Source organism: Budorcas taxicolor, chromosome 6 (genome assembly GCF_023091745.1).
Source record: "Budorcas taxicolor isolate Tak-1 chromosome 6, Takin1.1, whole genome shotgun sequence".
NCBI classification, from domain to species: domain Eukaryota; kingdom Metazoa; phylum Chordata; class Mammalia; order Artiodactyla; family Bovidae; genus Budorcas; species Budorcas taxicolor.
This window is the reverse complement of record NC_068915.1, coordinates 103,479,084-103,500,745: the sequence shown is the minus strand read 5'-3', so window position 1 is coordinate 103,500,745 and position 21,662 is coordinate 103,479,084. Positions and strand designations below refer to the sequence as shown.

Sequence of the window (21,662 nt, the reverse complement as noted above, 5' to 3'; positions counted from 1 at the left end):
TCAATGCGGTGCGTGGGTTTCTCATTGCTGTGTGCGCTCTCATGCAGCACAGGCTCTAGGGTGCAGGCTTCAGTAGTTGAGGCACATGGTCTTAGTTGCCCTGCTGCATGTGGATTCCTCCCCGACCAGAGATTGAACCCATGTCCCCTGCATTGGCAGGTGGATTCTTAACCATGGACCACCAGGGAAGCCCCTCAACCACTTCTTAATGGAAAGAAGACCATCCCCAGTGGCCCTTGTCTGAAGAGAACCCTCAGGAACATTCCAGAAACAATGCTATGACTCACCTTCTTGAACCCTTCAACCCAGTTCTCACTTCTTCCTGTGAGTCCTCAAGCCTCCACTTCCTCCCTCATTCTCCTGAGATTTCCTGATCACTTCTTGGAATAATGGCCATTCAAAGACATCAGGTCCTCCCGGAAATCTGTCAATGCAGCCTTTTATGAAAAATGGGTCTTTGCAGATGTAGGTGAAGGACCATGACTTGGTGAGACCATCCTGGATTATCCAGTAGGCCCTCAATCCAATCAAGAGTGTCTTTCTAGGAGAGAGGCAGAGGGCAACTGGATGCATACAGAAGAGGAGAAGCCAAATGGAGGCAGAGACTGCAGTGATGTGGCCACAAGTGAAGGACTGCTGGCCCCCGCCCTGTGGATGCTGGAAGAGGCAGGAACGACCCTCCCCAGGAGGATTTACAGAGATGCAGCTCCATCAACTTCAGCCCAGTGGAACTGCCTTTGGACTTCTGGTCTCCAGGACTGTGGGACAATAAGTTTCTGCTGCTTGGCACCATCTAGCTGATGGTACTTCCTGACAGCAGCCACAGGAGGCACCACACTCCCTTTGTCCCTCTCCTGCTCACCTGGAAAAGCCCTTCCCATGCAGAGCAGGGGGCTGGCCACAGTCCTAGCACCCTATGAGGCAGGCACGGTTATCCCCATTTTATAGATAAGGCAACCAGAGTTACCCAAGAGCTAGTGGCAGAGCTGGGACCCACACCAGGCAGTCGGGTTGCTGAGCTTGAGTTCCTAAGCCCTGGGCTCTACCACCACCCTTCGGTGGTCTCTGCAGGGGAGGGCGCCTCCTCCAGGCAGGCTGGGACCCCTGGCCTCAAATGGGCCCTCCACCTGCCCGGTGATTCTTTGGGGTTTCTCTAGTAAACCACTTCTTCCTCTGGCAGGACTGTTCCATATTTCCTACAGTGCTCCCCACACTTCCCCTCCCCTGTGTCCTTAGCGGTTCTTCCTTGAGAAACTTCAGAAAGGCACATGCTGTGTTTACACCTCCTACACTTCCCACCACACACCTGCACACACCTGCAGTTGCTCTGGGTCTTCCTTCCCTGTGTGATGGGTGATATGTCTCTCCAGCGCTTTCAATGGAGCCCTGGTTCCATCTCCTCACACCTCAATGACCTCTTCTCTGCAACTATCCCTGCTTTCTCCTGCACCCTCCATCTCCCCTCCTTTGTGCTGGACCATCCCCATCAGAATGCTAAGATGCTCTGGCATCAGCCTTAAGCATTCCCTCTCATGGCTCCATGTTCTTCTTAAGCTCCGGCTGCATTTCTCTGCTCCCCGTCATAGCACAGCACCTTGCAGAAGCCGTCCATACATCTTGTTGCCATTCTACTCATCCTATCCTGGCTTCCTACCTCTGCCTCTCCCCCAAAGCTGCTCTGATCATCGATGATATCCCAGCGGCCAAAAGCAAGACACTTGACTGAACTCCAGGCAATACTAGACATGGTCCGTCATCCCATTTATTTTCTGGAAGCCCCCTTCTCTTGACTTTCCTGACCTCCTTATTCTCCTGGGTTCTTCTTACCTTTCTGACTTCTAAATGCAGGCATTCTTTAGGGGACCATCCTGGTTCCCTCCCCTCCCTGTCCTCCCCATAGGTTCCTCCATCAACCCCCTCTACTTGGCACCTCCATCCAGACTTCCACCTGGTAACAGACCTACACAGCTGACCGCCACTTGACGTTGTCATCTGGGTGTCTCAAATGCACCTTTCAGTCGCCATGTCCAAAACTAACTTCCAGTCTTTTCCTCAAAATGCAATCCTGTCCTCTTCCTTCATCTTAGGAAATAACATCACAGTCTCCCAGTTGGTGAGGCTGAAACTTAGCATCATGGCACTTTCTTCCTCAAATCTCACTCGCAACCCCTCAGCAGGTCCTGCTGAGTCTCCCTCATTTGCTCCTTGATTCCTTGTGTACATATGAAGCCTGTAAGATGGACATCTGACAGAATTACAAAACATCCCAGGGGGTCTGGTTTGAGGAGGCTTGCAACTTCTCCTAATTTTTGCCATCAAGTTAACTGCAGTATGTATATAAAAAACGTATCATATGATTGGCACATAAAAAAACTACTTGATAACAGGCAGATCTTTGGGCTGGCTTTACTGAGCTGCGCAGCTACTGTGCTTTATAGAGACTGAAGGTTTGTGACAAGCTGGTGTCAAGTAACTCTATCGGTACCATTTTTCCAACACCGTTTGCTCACTTCCTGTCTCTGTGCTGCATTTCTGGCAATTCTTACAATATGTGAAATGTTTTCATTGTCATATACTTCTTATGGTGATCTGTGATCAGTAATCTGTGATGATACTACTGGAATCAATTCGTAGCACCACTCTAGCACCCAGACAAGATGGCAAACCCAACCGATAAATACCATGTGTGTGTTCCATCTGCACCACCGACTGGCTGTTCCATCACCCCTCTCCCTTTCCTCAGGCCTCCATATTCTCTCAGACACAACAAGATGGAAATGAGGCCAAACAATAACTCCACAATGGCCTTGAAGGGTTCAACAGAGAGGAAGTTCTGTCTCTCACTTTAAATCAAAGGCATTTTTTAACAATAAGGTATTTTTAAATCAAGGTATAGACGTTGTTTTCGTAGACATAATGCCATTGCACATTTAATAGACAAGAATATAATGGAAACATAACTTTCTTATGCACTGAGAAACGAAAAAAATTCATGGAACTCACTTTATCTTGATAGCCTGGAACCAAAGCCACAGTAACTCTCTGATATGCCTCTACAAGTATTTAAAAGCCTCGGTTTTACAAATACTCTTTGAAAACACACTTAATACAAAAGAAAATTTTGAGGCAGTTTACATGGTGATGTTGGTATCACTAAAATACAGCAATAAGCTTCCATTTAATAAAAGAGGAAATAAACGCAGACCTAGACTTACTTTCTTATTTTTCTTTTCCTCTCTAGAAAAACCTAAGCTCAAGCTTTAAAAACCTGTTCTGTCAATAGAAGAGTGAATTTGAAAGCACTCAGGCCTGGGACCAAATCCATTACCTCTTATGTGACCTCAGGCAAAACCAATAAACCTTCTGGAACATCAGCTTCTTTTGTTAGAGTTGTTGTGAGAATTAAGAAAGATCAGGGTATGAGGTGCTTGGCGGTGGTCAGGGCAAGAATAAGAAAGGAGCTAAAACTCTGTGGGCATGCCATGCTTCCAGAAGCTTCCAGGACCGGCCAGTCTGGTCAGTTCCTCCTTTCCACCCTAACCCCAGCCCACCTGGGGCTGAGCCACCTCCATTATAATAGTCAAGGAGCATGATAAAAATCAGAGGAAATATTCCTTCCTCAAATCCTCTCTGTTTGAGGCAGCCTATGAATAAACAATGTAAAAGATAAACAACCAAGCAAACCAAGGAAATGTTCTTTGAGAAAAATAAATCAGCAAAACAGAGCAAAGTTATGGCTCTGATGGGTCTTGGAAATGAGGTGACAATCAAATCACCAGCATGTTTAGAATCCCAGCTAAACCTCACGGAACAATTACAAATGGGATAAGTGATTTGCTGGAGGAAAAAAAATCTGTTTATTGGGGAGGTCATCACAGGTTCCCATATATACTAAGCCCCTGACATTCTGAGTGACATTTTCTTTCTGGGAGTTTCTAAGCCTGACATAAGTCAAGATGGAAAGATTAAAAGTAATTGGCAATGCTAGGATTTTGTAAATAATTGCCAGGTCCCAAAATAAGCATCCAACCACAATGCCTGAAACAGAACTGGCATTCAATAAAAATTGCATGTTGGGATGGGGAGGGAGGGCAGAGAGATGGGGGAAGGAAGGGAGGAGAAAACTTAGCTTCCTAGTTAGGACTTTCAGGTCATGCTTGATACAAAGATTAATATTCTTTGGACAAAATAAGATCAGTTCCGAGTGAGAAATTTAAGTCCAGAGCTACTAAGTAATTTACAAGAATAAAATCTTGGTGAACCTCAATTTCCCTATTACATTCACACACCAGTATCAGAAAATTGCAGCAGCTACAACACAAGAGAAGACTCTACACGTGGACATCACCAGATGGTCAACACTGAAATCAGATTGATTATATTCTTTGCAGCCAAAGATGGAGAAGCTCTATACAGTCAGCAAAAACAAGACCGGGAGCTGACTGTGGCTCAGATCATGAACTCCTTATTGCCAAATTCAGACTTAAATTGAAGAAAGTGGGGAAAACCACTAGACCTTTCAGGTATGACCTAAATCAAATCCCTTGTGATTATACAGTGGAAGTGAGAAACAGATTTAAGGGACTAGATCTGATAGATAGAGTGCCTGATGAACTACGGACAGAGGTTCATGACATTGTACAGGAGACAGGGATCAAGACCATCCCCATGGAAAAGAAATGCAAAAAAGCAAAATGGCTGTCTGGGGAGGCCTTACAAATAGCTGTGAAAAGAAGAGAAGCAAAAAGCAAAGGAGAAAAGGAAAGATATAAGCATCTGAATGCAGAGTTCCAAAGAATAGCAAGGAGAGATAAGAAAGCCTTCCTCAGAGATCAATGCAAAGAAATAGAGGAAAACAACAGAATGAGAAAGACTAGAGATCTCTTCAAGAAAATTAGAGATACCAAGGGAACATTTCATGCAAAGATGGGCTCGATAAAGGACAGAAATGGTATGGACCTAACAGAAGCAGAAGATATTAAGAAGAGGTGGCAAGAATACACAGAAGAACTGTACAGAAAAGATCTTCACAACCCAGATAATCACAATGGTGTGATCACTCACCTAGAGCCAGACATCCTGGAATGTGAAGTCAAGTGGGCATTAGAAAGCATCACTACGAACAAAACTAGTGGAGGTGATGGCATTCCAGTGGAGCTATTTCAAATCCTGGAAGATAATGCTGTGAAAGTGCTGCACTTAATATGCCAGCCAATTTGGAAAACTCAGCAGTGGCCACAGGACTGCAAAAGTCAGTTTCCATTCCAATCCCGAAGAAAGGCAATGTCAAAGAATACTCAAACTACCACACAATTGCACTCATCTCACAGGCTAGGAAAGTAATGCTCAAAATTCTCCAAGCCAGGCTTCAGCAATATGTGAACCGTGAACTTCCAGATGTTCAAGCTGGTTTTAGAAAAGGCAGAGGAACCAGAGATCAAATTGCCAACATCCGCTGGATCATGGAAAAAGGAAGAGAATTCCAGAAAAACATCTATTTCTGCTTTATTGACTATGCCAAAGCCTTTGACTCTGGATCACAATAAACTGTGGAAAATTCTTCAAGAAATGGGAATACTGACCACCTGACCTGCCTCTTGAAAAACCTATATGCAGGTCAGGAAGCAACCATACGGTGAAAGTGATTAGTCACGACCCTCTTCCTTAAGATATGGATTGTCTTCTGTCCTTATGACCCCTTACTCCTTGTTTCCTTGGTAACTTGTAAGTCTGGTCTTTTGATCTTTATCTTTGCTGAAAAAGCTACCTTGTAAAACAGTATATATACTCACACAAAGTTCAATAAAGCATCCTTGTTCCACTAGAGACTTGGGTCCCTGTGTCCTTCTTTCTCTCTCTATCTGACTAAGTTCTTTGGAGCGTGGAAACCTGACAAGCTCACTTTCCTGCCCAGGCTTTCAAGACCTCCTCGAGAGGACGCCCTGTGCCTTCATGAGTGGTACAAGCCTTGTTCTAGGGCTTTATTGGTTTTCTGTGTAACCCAGGGAATATTAGTCTCTTTCCCTCTTTCACTTTCTTATCGTTGACTCCAGACCACCAGGTTCCAGTCCATTAAAGGACCGCAACAGTACTCATTTTCAAGTTTTGGAAGAAAACAGACTTCTAGTTATGAAATACACTAATAATCATCTGCTCATACCACTTAATATCATTAGTGCTAAGTCGCTTGAGTTGTGCCCAACTCTGTGTGATCCCATGAACTGTAGCCTGCCAGGTTCCTGCGTCCATGGGATTTTCCAGGCAAGAATACTGGAGTGGGTTGCCATGCCCTCCTCCAGGGGATCATCCCGACCCAGGGATCAAACCTGCGTCTCTTATGTCTGCCGCACTGGCAGGCAGGTTCTTTACCACTAGTGCCATATCATTAGAGACATGTACAAATCTCTCCCAGTAACTGCCCCTTTCTCCCTTTCCACCCTCTCAGACAGTGTGGCAAATTTAAATTTATCACCCTTGGCATTCTGATTAGGGAATTAAGCTAAAATGAAGGATCACATCTGAATGGCTGCACAACCTTGACACCCAGAAATGGATTAGCAGGCCCGATTCCAGCGGGGTGTGAAGTCAGCCTGGGACTCGTGAAGCTGGCAACCTGGCCTGCACCAAGGCACTCACTCAGCTGGGAAGGAGCCCCCTTTCAAGCAGGAGGAAAGTCCCTCTCTATTTAGAACACTGCCTCAGCCCACACGGTTCTGGGAATTGACACAACAGAGTTCTCCTCTCCAGGCAATGAATAGTCCCTCTAAAGATAGGGAGGCCACACTTTCTGTCTCTGGTTGGATCTTGGGTCCATCTCTATAAGCCACCCATTTCCAGGGAGATAGGATCACTCAGGTGCTCGATTTTGCCTCTGAGTTTGTAACTAAGCAGGACACTATGGGGCTGAGTGACAGTCAGCCAGCAGATTGTGACCCATATGCCCAGCAGGGAGAAACAGAGTGGGTTTGAAACCTGTCCTCTCATAGACTACCGTGTATCCTGGAGCAAGCCCCTTAACCTTAACTTCTCATCTGTAAGGTGGCAAAAAGAGTGTTACCTGCTTCCTAGGGTTCTTATGAAGATTACACATATTTGTAAAGTTCTTAGAACCGTGTCTGGCTACATGTTCAATTACACATACATAGAACACTAGAAAGGCTTCCCAAAGTGGTGCTAGTGGTAAAGAACCACCCGCCAATGCAGGAGATGTAAGAGACACGGGTTCGATCCTTTGGTTGGGAAGACCCCCTGGAAGAGGGCATGCCAACCCACTCCAGTATTCTTGCCTGGAAAATCCCATGGACAGAGGAGCCTGGCTTGTTGCAGTCCATGGGGCTGCAAAGAGTCGAACATGACTGAAGCAGCTTAACATACATGCAGGCAAAACACTCTAGGTTCAATAAATAAAAAGAAATGGATTGTGGTGGAGGACATCAGCATCATGGTGGAGTGAGACATTCCCTTTTGCCTCCCCCTTCAATCTATCATCAGTAAAATACCCACAAGGCAACAAAGGTGTCTTCGCCCAACAGGATGTCAGAGAATTCCACACACCTGTACATCTGAAGGTGGACACACAGGAACAGACAGAGGAGGCAGACCCAGGGGAACAGCAGAGTTGATGCCTGTGTTCCTGGTGTCCCCAGCCCTGGCAGATGAGCCCACAGCCCCATACTGCCCTGTAGCACCAGGAAGAGGCAGCACAGACGAGGACAACCTGGCTGCAGCAGTGCCCATGGCTACAGGGAACTGGGCAATGACAGCAGACCTGGGACCCTGTCCCTCCAGCCTCTGAGTTACCCATGACTCTGGTCCCCCAGCGCTCTACCCACAGCAGGAGAGCCCATAAACCTTACAACACTGGATGTGCTAGAGGTGCCCATGTGACTCCAGCTCCTTCCCACCTAAACCCTCCCCCATAGTGGCTGAGCCTGCAACTTAGGGGTTCCTAGAGGTGGCAGAAGAGCCCCTCTTCCTGGTAGCAGCACCAGTGATGCTGGCAACAGCAAGGCACCAAGTAACCAGAAGCACAAGGCGTGATGATGAGGACACAGAGCCACACCTCTGACAAGGGCAGTGGAGGACTGCTGTCTATTGCTATTGCTAAATCACTTCAGCTGTGCCTGACTCTGTGCAACTCAATGGACTGTAGCCCACCAGGCTCCTCTGTCCATGAGGATTCTCCAGGTAAGAATAATGGAGTGGGTTGCCATGCCCTCCTCCAGGGGATCTTCCTGACGCAGGGACTGAACCCACGTCTCCTATGTGTGCTGCGTTGGCGAGTGGGTTCTTTACCACTAGTGCCACCTGGGAAGGATGAAAAGTGTTAATTCTTAAGTCTATCTAGAGGCAGCTCAGAATCAATCAAAAAGATGTTTGCTACTTCAAGTGCACTGGCAGAGGAACAACTCACCGAGCACCACGAAGAACCACAGAAACAATATGTCACAAAAAGAAAATGACAATTCTTCAGAAACCAAACTCAGAGTCACGGAATACTGAGATCTAACGCATTAAGAATTCAAAATAGCTGTCGTGAAGAAACTCAGCGCGCTACAAGAAAACTCAGAAAGGCAGTTCAGTGGACCAAGGAACAAAATTAATGAACAGGAGGAATACTTTACCAAACTCAAAAAAAGAACCAGACAGAAGTTCTGGAGCTGAAGAACTCATACGCAAGGTAAATAATGCATTAGAAAACATTGGAAATGGAGCAGCCTACATGGAAGAGAGAATTAGCAAGCCCCAAAGTAGACATCTAGAAATGATACCGGTAAGAAGGTGAAAGAGAAACAAGATGTTAAAAAAGAGGGAAATTCTAGGAGAGTTATTCAGCTCATTTGGGAAGGGTAACATTAGCGTGATGAGCATCCCAGGGAAGAGAGGAAGAAAGGAACAGAGAGTTTACTTAAAGAAATGATAACAGAAAATTCACAAAGCTGGGAAAGGAATTAGATAGACAAGCCTATGAGCTAATTATTTGAGGTAAAACAACCTTCTCTAAGACACATTACATTAAAATTGTTGAAAGTCAATGACAAGGAAAGAAATTTAAAGCCAGCCAGGGTAAAAAGGACAGCAACCTACAAAGGAACCACTGTTAGGCTATCAGCAGGTTTCTCAGCAGACACTTTACAGGCCAGGAGGGAGCAGAATGACATTCTCAAAACACTGAAAGATATAAACTGTCATCCAAGAATACTCTATCCAGCCAGGTTATAAGTCAGATATGAAAAAGAAATTAAAGGCTTTCTGAGGCAAACAACAGCTGAGGGAGTTCATCACCACTAGACCTGGCCTACAAGAAGGGTTGAAAGGATCCTTTTGACCAGAAACAAAAAGGCAAAGTAGCCAAAAGCTTGAGTAAGGTGATAAACAGAATGAGAAAATTGTAACTCTTTCCCAGAATAGGTTTTAAAACATTTTATTACAGCTAAAGGTTAAAGGAGTGGGGAAAGCAGAAGAAACAATGATAACTACTTCAGTTTCATAACTCACAACATAAAAATGGATAATTTGAGAAAACAAAAAAATAAAAGGGGAAGAAGAAAAAGATGGAACCCAGGCAGTGATATTATCAGCATGTGTGTGCTCAGTCATGCCTGACTCTTTACAACCTTGTAGACGGAGAAGGCAGTGGCACCCCACTCCAGTACTCTTGCCTGGAAAATCCCGTGGATGGAGAAGCCTGGTGGGCTGCAGTCCATGGGGTCGCCAAGAGTAGGACACGACTGAGCGACTTCCCTTTCACTTTTCACTTTCATGCATTGGAGAAGGAAATGGCAACCCACTCCAGAGTTCTTGCCTGGAGAATCCCAGGGACAGGGAGGCCTGGTGGGCTGCCGTCTATGGGGTCGCACAGAGTCAGACACAACTGAAGTGACTTAGCAGCAGCGGCCTCAGACAGTGGCCCACGAGGCTCCTCTGTCCATGGGATTCTCCAGGCAAGAATACTGGTGTGGGTTGCCATTTCCTTCTCCAGGGGATCATCCTGACCCCGGGATCGAACCTGTATCTCGTGCACTGCACGTGGAGTCTTTACTGCTGAGCCATGGGAATCCCCATCAGGAAAAGATGACTATTTTATCTATGAGAAGTTTTACACAAACATCACAGTAACAACAAAACATAAATCTAGAAAAGAAAGACAAAAAATAAAAAGGAGGACACCGAGAAAACATCATAGAAAACCATCAAATCAAAATAGCAGACAGAAACACAAGGAGAAAAAAAAAACAGCGGAGAGATTGAGCAACCAGAAAACAAAATTGTAGTATTAAGTCTTCATCTATCCATAATAACCTTAAATGTAACTGGGTTGAATTCACCAATTAAAAAGCATACAGTGGTTGGATGGATTAAAAAACAGGACTCAACTACATGCCGACTCCAAGCGACCCACATCAGCTCTACAGACAAACACAGGTTCAAAGCGAAGGAACAGAGGATGCTACTGTTAACAAATGATGGCCCAAAAGGGTGTGTCAGTTCAGTTCAGTTCGGTCTCAGTCGTGTTTGACTCTTTGCGACCCCATGAATCGCAGCATGCCAGGCCTCTCTGTCCATCACCAACTCCCGGAGTTCACTCAGACTCGCGTTCATCGAGTCCGTGATGCCATCCAGCCATCTCATCCTCTGTCTTCCCCTTCTTCTCTTGCCCCCAATCCCTCCCAGCATCAAAGTCTTTTCCAGTGAGTCAACTCTTCTCATGAGGTGGCCAAAGTCCTGGAGTTTCAGCTTTATCATCATTCCTACCAAAGAAATCCCAGGGTTGATCTCCTTCAGAATGGACTGGTTGGATCTCCTTGCAGTCCAAGGGACTCTCAAGAGTCTTCTCCAACACCACAGTTCAAAAGCATCAATTCTTCTGTGCTCAGCTTTCTTCACAGTCCAACTCTCACATCCATACATGACCACAGGAAAAACCATAGCCTTGACTAGACGGACCTTAGTCGGCAAAGTAATGTCTCTGCTTTTGAATATGCCATCTAGGTTGGTCATAACTTTTCTTCCAAGGAGTAAGCGTCTTTTAATTTCATGGCTGCAGTCACCATCTGCAGTGATTTTGGAGCCCAAAAAAATAAAGTCTGACACTGTTTTCACTGTGTCCCCATCTATTTCCCATGGAGTGATGGGACCGGATGCCAGGATCTTCGTTTTCTGAATGTTGAGCTTTAAGCCAACTTTTTCACTCTCCTCTTTCACTTTCATCAAGAGGCTTTTTAGTTCCTCTTCACTTTCTGCCATAAGGGTGGTGTCATCTGCATATCTGAGGTTATTGATATTTTTCCCGGCAATCTTGATTGCAGCTTGTGCTTCTTCCAGCCCAGCGTTTCTCATGATGTACTCTGCATAGAAGTTAAATAAGCAGGGTGACAGTATACAGCCTTGACGTACTCCTTTTCCTATTTGGAACCAGTCTGTTGTTCCATGTCCAGTTCTAACTGTTGCCTCCTGACCTGCATATAGGTTTCTCAAGAGGCAGGTCAGGTGGTCTGATATTCCCATCTCTTTCAGAATTTTCCACAGTTTATTGTGATCCACACAGTCAAAGGCTTTGGCATAGTCAATAAAGCAGAAATAGATGTTGTTTTTGAATTCTCTTGCTTTTTCCATGATCCAGCAGATGTTGGCAATTTGATCTCTGGTTCCTCTGCCTTTTCTAAAACCAGCTTGAACATCTGGAAGTTCACGGTTCACATATTGCTGAAGCCTGGCTTGGAGAATTTTGAGCATTACTTTCCTAGCCTGTGAGATGAGTGCAATTGTGTGGTAGTCTGAGCATTCTTTAGCATTGCCTTTCTTTGTGATTGAAATGAAAACTGACCTTTTCCAGTCCTGTGGCCACTGCTGACTTTTCCAAATTTGCTGGCATATTGAGTGTAGCACTTTCACAGCATCATCTTCCAGGATTTGAAATAGCTCCACTGAAATGCCATCACCTCCACTAGCTTTGTTCATAATGATGCTTTCTAAGGCCCACTTGACTTCACATTCCAGGATGTCTGGCTCTAGGTGAGTGATCATACCATTGTGATTATCTTGGTCGTGAAGATCTTTTCTGCACAGTTCTTCTGTGTATTCTTGCCACCTCTTCTTAATATCTTCTGCTTCTGTTAGGTCCATACCATTTCTGTCCTTTATTGAGCCCATCTTTGCATGAAATGTTCCCTTGGTATCTCTAGTTTCCTTGAAGAGATCTCTAGTCTTTCTCATTCTGTTGTTTTCCTCCATTTATATATACATATATAAAATATTAAATATTTACATAAATATACTGTACTTCTGTATATACACAGAGGTAGAAATATAATGTGGTACACATGAAACTTAAAAATGTTATAAATTAAAGTTAACTCAATAAGTAAAAAAATAAAATAAAAATACTTAGATCTTGGTCCTTAAAGGTTAATAAATCAATAAATAGACAAAAAGAAAAGAATTGAACCCAGTTTAGCCAACAGTCATATCACCTGGTCTGGATTCTCTCTCAATATGTCACTTCCTTTCCTTCACTACACTACTCAAGACCCCAATCTACACATCAGTCATACTGAGTTACTGACACTTCACCAAACATATAATTTGCTCATTTCCTGTCTTGACATCTGCCCTGTCTTTCCTCTGCCTGAAAAGCCTTTCTGCTCTTAATCTACTTGAAAATCTTCAAGAATTAGTTAAAATATCTCTTCCTCTGGGAAGCGTTTCTATGACCTGCTCAGAGGTAATTACCTTTTCTTTTGTGCTCAGCGAGCCCCAATTTTAGCATGGTACTCATCAAATTTTCATGATCACTTCAATTTCTGTGTTTGTCTTCCCACTAGGTCAGACTGCCTCACAGCTCACACTATGTTCTGTCTTTTTTCTTAAATACCAAGCATAGTCTTCGGGGCATGGCAGTTGTTTGATTATGACTCAGTTAAGTTCAGCTCAGTTCAGTCGCTCAGTCAGGTCAGACTCTTTGCGAGCCCATGGACTGCAGCATGCCAGGCTTCCCTGTCCATCACCAACTCCCAGAGCTTACTCAAACTCATGTACATTGAGTCAGTGATGGTATCCAGCCATCTCATCCTTTGTCGTCCCCTTCTCCTCCTGCCTTCAATCTTTCCCAGCATCGGGGTCTTTTCCAATGAGTCAGTTCTTCGCATCAGATGGCCAAAGTATTGGAGTTTCAGCTTCAGCATCAGTCCTTCCAATGAATATTCAGGACTGATTTCCTTTAGGATGGACTGGTTGAACCTCCTTGCAGTCCAAGGGACTCTCGAGAGTCTTCTCCAACACCACAGTTCAAAAGCATCAAATCTTCGGTGCTCAGCTTTCTTTATATTCAAACTCTCACATTCAAACATAACTACTGGAAAAACCATAGCTTTGACTATATGGACCTTTGTTGGCAAGGTAATGTTTCTTCTTTTCAATATGCTGTCTAGATTGGTCATAACTTTTCTTCCAAAGATTATGACTACTGAGTGACAAATGAATGATAAGTGGATGAATTAATGAACAAAATACACTCAGTGTTTGCTCTCATGCTGCTGTAGATAGAACATTAATGATATCCGTGGAAATATGTGACTCAGAATACTTACTCTTCTAAGGCTTGAAGCATGCTCCCGGCGTCCTCAGAAGACAGAATGTCTATCATTTGGTCATTGAGAGCGAGATCTTCATTCACACCATCAGCTGAGGTGAACTGGGAGTGCTCCAGCTTGTTTTCGTGATGTTGAACCTTCAAGAGAATTTCAGGAACAACAATTGAGTGGGCCTTCCTGTGAATGTCACATGCTGGAAAAGTCATGAGGGAACGTGGGGATCTGTAATCAGAGAACCTAGTGGTGAGCAGACAAGACTCAGGCAGAACATTGCACTTTCCTGGGCCTCATTTTCTCATCAAAGAAATGGGATCATAATTCCAGTAGCCCTGCACAGACTTGTTGTGTGGATAAAACAAAGCAGGGGATAGAAAGAGCTTTATAACAATAAAGATCTAATACAAATATTTCACCATCACCATCATCATCATTGTTCCCCCATCCTCATCATCACCACCAACACCATCATATATCACCATCACCACCATCATCGCCACCAACACCATCATATATCACCATCACCACCACCATCATCATGGTGCAGAAGAATATTAACAGATGGCAGATGGACTTCAACATCATGGATCTGGTTGGTTTCTAGTCAGAATATAGAGTTGTCAGATGGAAGTGACATCAGAGATAATTAAGCTCAATCCTTCAACTGGATAGATGATGTATCTGTGTTGCTCTCTGACATTACTAATGCTACAAAAATGCATAATAATTATACTAACATTTAAGAATTTCTGTCTCTGTGCCTTGTATGAGTTATATCATGAAAATGTTACACAAAATGTGTTGATGTCCCCACTTTACATACATGGAAAACGCAGCTCAGAGAGATGAAAATGACATTATTAGAGTTCACACAGTTCATAAAGAGCCTGCATGGTATTTGACCTGAAGTCTATCTAACTCTAAAGGCTACCTTCTGCTTTATAACGCATTTTCTCCTTGGTCACCACCACAAAGAAAAAAAAAATTTTTTAATGTGGAAAGATTTCATATTGTGATGTTGGGAAAAAAAAATACTACTAGAGTCTTCAGATCTTAAATCAAATTCACACTTCGCTTTCCTCCCCTGGTTGTAACAATCAGCCTTTAATCTCCGAGAAATGAATTCTGCTCCTTCATCGAAAGAGCAGGGAGAGTCTTGCTCATCTGTGATTGATAACAGCTTTGGGAGAGTAAGTAGAATGTCTCATTAGATGGGCCATTTTTCTTCTCGTCCCTTCTGCCTGTCAAGGAGATTGTGGGTTGACCTCACTTTGAAATGACAAGTCTCTCCTCTAGGAAGTAGAGACAAAACGAACAACAGGTCAGGACTACCAGCCTCCAGAGGCAGGGTGTGTCCCTGGAAGCCAGGTCTCAGCCTATACTTGGACACCTGAAGGCTATTTAGCTTTACTGGACTCAGTTTTCTCACTACACGGAGAAGGAAAAAGATGACAAATGTTCCTTTCAAGTTGCTGGACCTCTGGGTGACAGTCACCCAGCATCCATGGTCCTGCAGAAATGAACCTCAGGGTGCTCACTCCCAGCAGTGACTTCTCATCCTAGGACAGCAACCTGTTTCTCTGCCTCCGTCTGTCCATCCTCTGATTGACTGCAGGGTGATGGTGGAGTCTCATTCCTTCACATGTTCACTAAGTGCCAAGTGCCAGGCTCCTAGCCAGGCAATGGGGATTACAGCAGCCAGCATCAGTCCTCCAACCATGACCCCTGCCCTTGCTCTTCCATGCCTTTGAGCCCAAGATCTACCAGCCAAGACCTACATTTCTTTCCCTGAAGGCTCCTTCTGGCCTTCAGAGTCCATGTCAGGGAAATAGGGCCTTTGTCCTGGCCCCCTCCCCACCCCTGTCCTCAACCAGCAGCATTTCGTAACTCAATACCCATTCTCTTTCTCCCTTCAGGCAGGATGACTCTGAGGCTGGTTCTACACTGTCCCGAGTTCCCAGGTGGGATGAAGAAGCACCTGGTACCCCCAGTGGTAGCTTGACTGGATGCCTTCCTTCCCACCTCACTCCCCCATCCCCTACATTTATTTCCTGGGGTCAGTTTCCATATAAACTATTTGCATTTGGATCCTGGTCTCAGGGTGTGCTTCTGTGGGAGCACAGACCAAGACAGGAACACAGAGAGTGAGGAGTTCACAGATGAGGACAAACGATGGGGAGGGGCATGGTCCAGAAGCCAGGGCAGGAACCCAGAGGGAGGGCCCCTGACTCGGCCATGAAGTGGCCAAGTGACGACTTCCAAGGAGAGGCAAGGCCAGAGATGAGTCTTACAGGACGTGTCAGAGTCCTGCTCATTGAAGAGCAGAGGGAGGATTACAGAAGCATCCTCTCTGAGTGTGGAGAGCTCAGCAGTCATCGTCTAGAGCGGGATGTTGGGGTGTGAAGCTGGACCACAGAGGGCTCTCTTTATAAGCCATGCTAAGTCATCTGGGCTTCATCCAGAGGACGAAGGGCAGACCAGGACCTGAATCAGGGTGTGGCATGAATGCACAGTAAGCCACACAGGCAGGCCAGAATTAGGGGTTCCTATCCTGGCCATCTGGTTAGAATCATCCAGGGATGATGGGGATGCCTCCCGGCAAAGCAGTCCGAGTCTTTGCAGGAGGGCCTAGCTGTGAGCATGCATCACAGTTCCCCAGGGGTCCTGACATCCATCCAGAGTTGAGGGATAAACTTGAACCTCACATCTACCACCAACCAACTGCCCTCCAGGAAGAAGATGTGCATGGATTCCCACCTGATGTCTGCTAAGCGAGCTTCCCTTCACACACTGGTATCGAACCATGAAGAAAAGCACAGCCCAGGTCAGCACCAGGGAGAGGATGAAGGCCACGCAGAACCCTGCTGCGTGGAGGCCGTGGTTTGGCAGAACCTGTGGGGATAAGAGAGAGAAATAGATTTGTTCGTGGTCACACTTCACATCTTTCAAGGCAAGTTACAACTGAGTTAGAGAAGAACAAGAACAGAGTCAGTGAGACCAGCCTGGGTTTGGATGGAGCTTTGCCTCCTATTAGCTGGTTGCCTTGGGACCACTGCTGAACCTCTTTGGGCCCAAGCACTTCAAGGAGCTGAGCATGGAGGCTTGCACATGACAGGACCAACCACCCCAAGGCTGGCACATCATAGGCACTCAGGAATGTTAAATTCCCCAATCAAATATGTAACAATCCTAAGGCAGCAGGAAGGAACCATGACACGCTTTCAGTCGGGCAGAATTTCGCACAGGCCAGAGGAAGAATCCATAGTGCCCTCAACTTCCCTCAAGGCTGTCCACTCCCCTGGCCCTGGGACCACTACCCATTAGAGTTGGAGCCCACTTTGGACGTCAGGGTCACTCTGGAGGATGCACGTGGCAGGGGCAGCATCACACAGCAGAAGGCAGCCCAATAAAGGACCATCCAGGGTGGGCTGCAGAATTCACACGAGCCTCATTCAATGTGCCAAGCATACTCTCTCCTGGACGGCTTCCTCCGGGCTCCACTCTGTGACATCCTGGGACTAATGTGGATCCACCAATGGGCCAGGAGTGGCCAGCACCAAGTAACAACTGTGAGAAGCAGTAAGTTCTAGACTCCCCCCACATTCCACCCCTCCCTCCACCATCTCTTTGGGATCCAGAACGTGATACAGGACAGCAGCAGCTGCCATCTTCCTAAGCACTCAGCATGCGGCAGGCCTGGGGCCAAGGTCATGCTCTCACATCAGGCTCACGTCGGAATCACCTGCAGGGTCTGCGTTCCACCCTCAGGGATTCTGCGTCACCAGACCTTGGGCAGCAACCGAAAAGAAGCATTTCTAGCAAGTTCCCAGGGGTTGCTGCCATCCTTCTTGACCAGGGGCCACTCTCTGAGACCCCCTGGGCTAAAGGTTTCACAAGAACTAACTCCTTGAATCCTCCCAAACACACTTTGAGTAAAATGAGGACAGCTCTGGCTTTCAAATCCTACAGACCTGAATTGGAATGCCTCCTCTATCAAAAGAGCTGGAAGGTGACAATATTTGGGGGCCAGGGACTTGACCTCTGAGAACCTCAGTTCTCTTATCTGTAACATGGGGATAAAAACATTACTTCCCACAGCAGGGAGAGTAAATCAAATAAAAACACAGAGGAGTTGCATGCAAAGTTTGACTCTTATATTTAATTGACAAATATGTATTGGGTGTCCACTGGGTACCAGGCTACATGCTAGAAGCTAATAAGATGGAGATGTGTTCTCCCTTGTGTGATTATGCTCTTCCTGTGGGCACTGGCCAGGGCTGACCCAGACTACACGCTTCTCACAGACAAGGGCCTGGAGCAGCAAGCAGCTGAAGCTTGGGCTCTAGACTCAGACCACTGGGCGTGGGGCCCAGCTCTGCTACCTCGTGCCCATGTGGCATTGAGGAAATCACTTCATCTCTCTCTCTCTCTTTTTGGTGTGGAGCATTTTTAGTCTTTTATTAATCTGCTACAATATTGTTTCTGTTTTATATTTTGCCTTTTGGTTGCAAGGCATGTGGGATCTCAGCTCCCTAACCAGGGATCAAGCCCGCACCCCTGCATTGAAAGGTAACATCTTCGCCACTGGACAACCAGGGGAAATTCTCACTTCATCTCTCTTTGCCTTTGCTCTTCCCTTGTAAGACAGAGATGAGAGCCCTCCAAAGGTTGTGCTGAGGATTAAACGAGAAACATGAACAAAATCCAACGAAGTCATCAGAAGGGGGCCTGACTGTGAAAGTCGTTCACAAAATGTGATTTTTGCCCTGCCTTCCCCTGTGGGCTGGGTGACCCAAGGCGACTCCACTGGTCCAGAAATGGGGGTGTTAAGTAGTGGCCATTAACCACTCATTTCATCAGAAGGTTATCTCAAAAACAGGCCTGGGAACTTCCTGGTGGTCCAGTGGCTAAGACTCCATGCTCCCAATGCAGGAGGCTCGGGTTCGATCTCTGGTTGGGGAACTAGATCCCAAATGCCAGGACTAAGAGTGTGCATGCTGCAACTGAGATCTGGTGCAGCTGAAATAAATAAATTAATTAAATAGCTAAAAAAAAAGAAAAGAAAATAGGCCTGGCCTGAGAGAGCCTCCCATTTTGATGGTACTTGAGTTTTTACCAAAATGTCTATACTCAAAAATGAAAGGGAAAAAATGTCTGTGTCCTTAACAAGGGTCTTTAAAATATCCACCCCTCACATCTAGGGTTCATGCCTCAGGAGATAATTCAAAGCTATACATAAAAGTTTACACACAGATTGGTTTTTGCCATACATTGACATGAATCAGCCATGGGTTTACATGTATTCCCCATCCTGAAGCCCCCTCCCACCTCCCTCCCCATCCAGTTCCTTAGCCTCCAATTAAAATAAAGTAAAAAAAAAAAGTTTACACACAGGTTGGTTGACATGGACAGAAGATTTATTTACATATAAGACTGTTTTTAAGAACATTAAGTAAAATTACAAATGTGGATGTATCCTAAATGCTCCACAATGTGGAGAATGGTTAAATATTTTAAGATTCTATGAATTATTCTATCCATATAATGGGCAATCATTCAGCCATTTTATAAATTTTGAGAAGAAGGGTAACACATGCATGCCAGTGGGAGAAAAGGGGTTTTTGACAGAAGGCAAGGGTTTAAAAAAAAAAGTGAATAACCTATGTGACCTTCTGCTCCCTCTTCTAACTCTACTTCCCACAGGGTTAGATATTTAAATAGATACTGGTTTTAGTTTCTATAGTTTAGTGAACCAGAATGGTTAGTTAACTTAAATATGCTAAAAATTACACATGCATCTTTATTTCTCGATTTATCAACATTACACATTGTTTATGAATTCCTGCTATGACAGATGTGATTTAGGTCATGAATTTTTACCCTAAAAATCGGAAGGATTTGTTACCTCCCAAAGGCTTTATATCCCTCCTTACACTTCCTCCCAATTTTAATAGTTATATTCAGTTAGCTATCTTTGCCTAACTTTGAAAAGTTGAAACTCAATTTTTATGGCATTAAATTTAGAGAATATTTCTTGTCTTCTTACTAAGAAACGTCATGAAACTAAAGCCCAATATTTTCCTCCTCCATCTCTCTTTTCACTACTTCTGCCCTCCAGAATTTATTGTTTATTTTATACATACCTGCTGCTAAATCACTTCAGTTGTGTCCGACTGTGTGCAACCCCATAGACAGCAGCCCACCAGGCTCCCCTGTCCCTGGGATTCTCCAGGCAAGAACACTGGAGTGGGTTGCCATTTCCTTCTCCAGCGCATGAAAGTGAAAAGTGAAAGTGAAGTCACTCAGTCATGTCCGACTCTTGGCTACCCAATGGACTGCAGCCTACCAGGCTCCTCCATCCATGGGATTTTCCAGGCAAGAGTACTGGAGTGGGGTGCCATTGCCTTCTCCAAATATGTATGTATATTCTGCAATCACAATTAAGTCTTTGTGGTGGTTTATAAGTTAATTCTAAAAATAAAAAAATTAAAGACTATCATGATTATGATTCGACATATGTATTCACTGCATATGAATGGATATGCAAATTCACTCAAATTAACTGAATGTAATCCTGTGTAACTAAATATACACCCCTGTGTGCGTGTGTATGCTAAGTCACTTCAGTAAGGTCCGACTCTTTGTGGCGCTATGGACTGTAGCCCGCCAGGCTCCTCTGTCCATGGAATTCTCCAGGCAAGAATACTGGAGTGGGTTGCCATGCCCTTCTCCAGCGGATCTTCCCGACTCAGGGATCAAAACCAGATCTTCTTCATTGCAGGCAGAATCTTTACTGTCTGAGCCACTAGGGAAGCCCAATATATGCCCATAAAAGTGACATATTTTTAATGCAGTGCCCTTTCTTACACCATATCAGTTTTCAAAATCATGACATATTTTTAGAAAACTTCAATTTGGACCAACACTTCCTTGTGTAACTTTTTGTTTTCCCTGGGGTGTCTCATTGCTTTTCTTTTTTCTTCCTGGTGTGACATCCATTTCCTTAATGATACTAGTTGCTGCAGGGAGTCATTTTGTTGTTGTTGTTGCTCCTTAACGTCATCACTCCAGGAGCTCTCTGACATTCCGATCTACCCAGGACTGGCCACTTTCTAGGCTTGCTGCACTGCTGTCACTGGAGGTCTCTCTTTACTGCTTTCTGTATTCCACGCATGCTCAGTCACTAAGTAATATCCAACTCTTTGTGACCCCACAGGCTGCGGCCTGCCAGACTCCCCTGTTCATGGGGTTTCCCAAGCAAGAATACTGGATTGGGTAGTCATTTCCTTCTTCAGGGGATCTTCCCAACCCAGGGATAGAACCTGTGTCTCTTGCATTGGCGGGCGGGTTCTTCACCACTGAGCCACCAGGGAAGTCCCTTCTATAAGATTGTTATATTACTGATTAAAGAAAAGCTACGTTTTGGAATCCATTCCTCACTTTTTCTTGTATCTTTTTTTTTTTAGTTTGATAGAGTATTTTCCATATTTGTGTGCTCTCAAGTAAATTTGTGTAGACATGCTTTTATTTCTCATGTTACTCTGCACTCATGTGATTGTTATCTTGGCTGAGTCCAAGGTCCGAAACCTTTTTCCCTCAGAATACTGATGGTGCCACTCCACTGTCTTTTAGTGTGCCTGATGACCTCTTAAAAGAATCTTGCTTTCTAGGAGTTTTAAGTTCTGAATGCTCACCCACTTACAAGAAGATTATGAATTATGTTTAAAATGCAGCAAAACACACATTATATAACATTTACCATTTTAGTCATTTTAAAGCGTACATTTCAGTTATGTTAAGTACGACCACACATCACCACCACCTCCAGAACTTTTTCATTTTGCAAAACTGAAACATCTCCTCTGCCCAGTCCTGCTCCCCGCTCCTCCCCTCCACAGGTGATCTGATTATGATGGGGGAACCCCATGACCACCTCCTGGGTTCAATGATTCATGAAGACTCACAGGACTCAGTATAGAGTCATCCTCACACTATGATTACAGTGAAAGGATTCAAAGAAAAATCAGCAATAGGGAAAGGCACGTGGGGCAAAGTCCAGTGGAAACCAAGAGC

At 44.9% G+C, this 21,662-nt stretch overlaps 1 protein-coding gene across 2 annotated transcripts in view; it reads right to left on the bottom strand.

Annotated features, from left to right (window-relative positions):
• EVC2 (EvC ciliary complex subunit 2) overlaps nucleotides 1-21,662 on the bottom strand; it is a 151,429-nt gene that overhangs the window by 88,065 nt on the left and 41,702 nt on the right. For both annotated transcript variants that reach the window (XM_052641711.1, XM_052641712.1), the window contains exons 8-9: nucleotides 16,347-16,481; nucleotides 13,590-13,729 (exon numbers count right to left, since the gene is read on the bottom strand). In XM_052641711.1, the coding sequence (XP_052497671.1) occupies nucleotides 13,590-13,729; nucleotides 16,347-16,481 (275 nt within the window). The remainder of the gene's footprint in view (nucleotides 1-13,589; nucleotides 13,730-16,346; nucleotides 16,482-21,662) is intronic.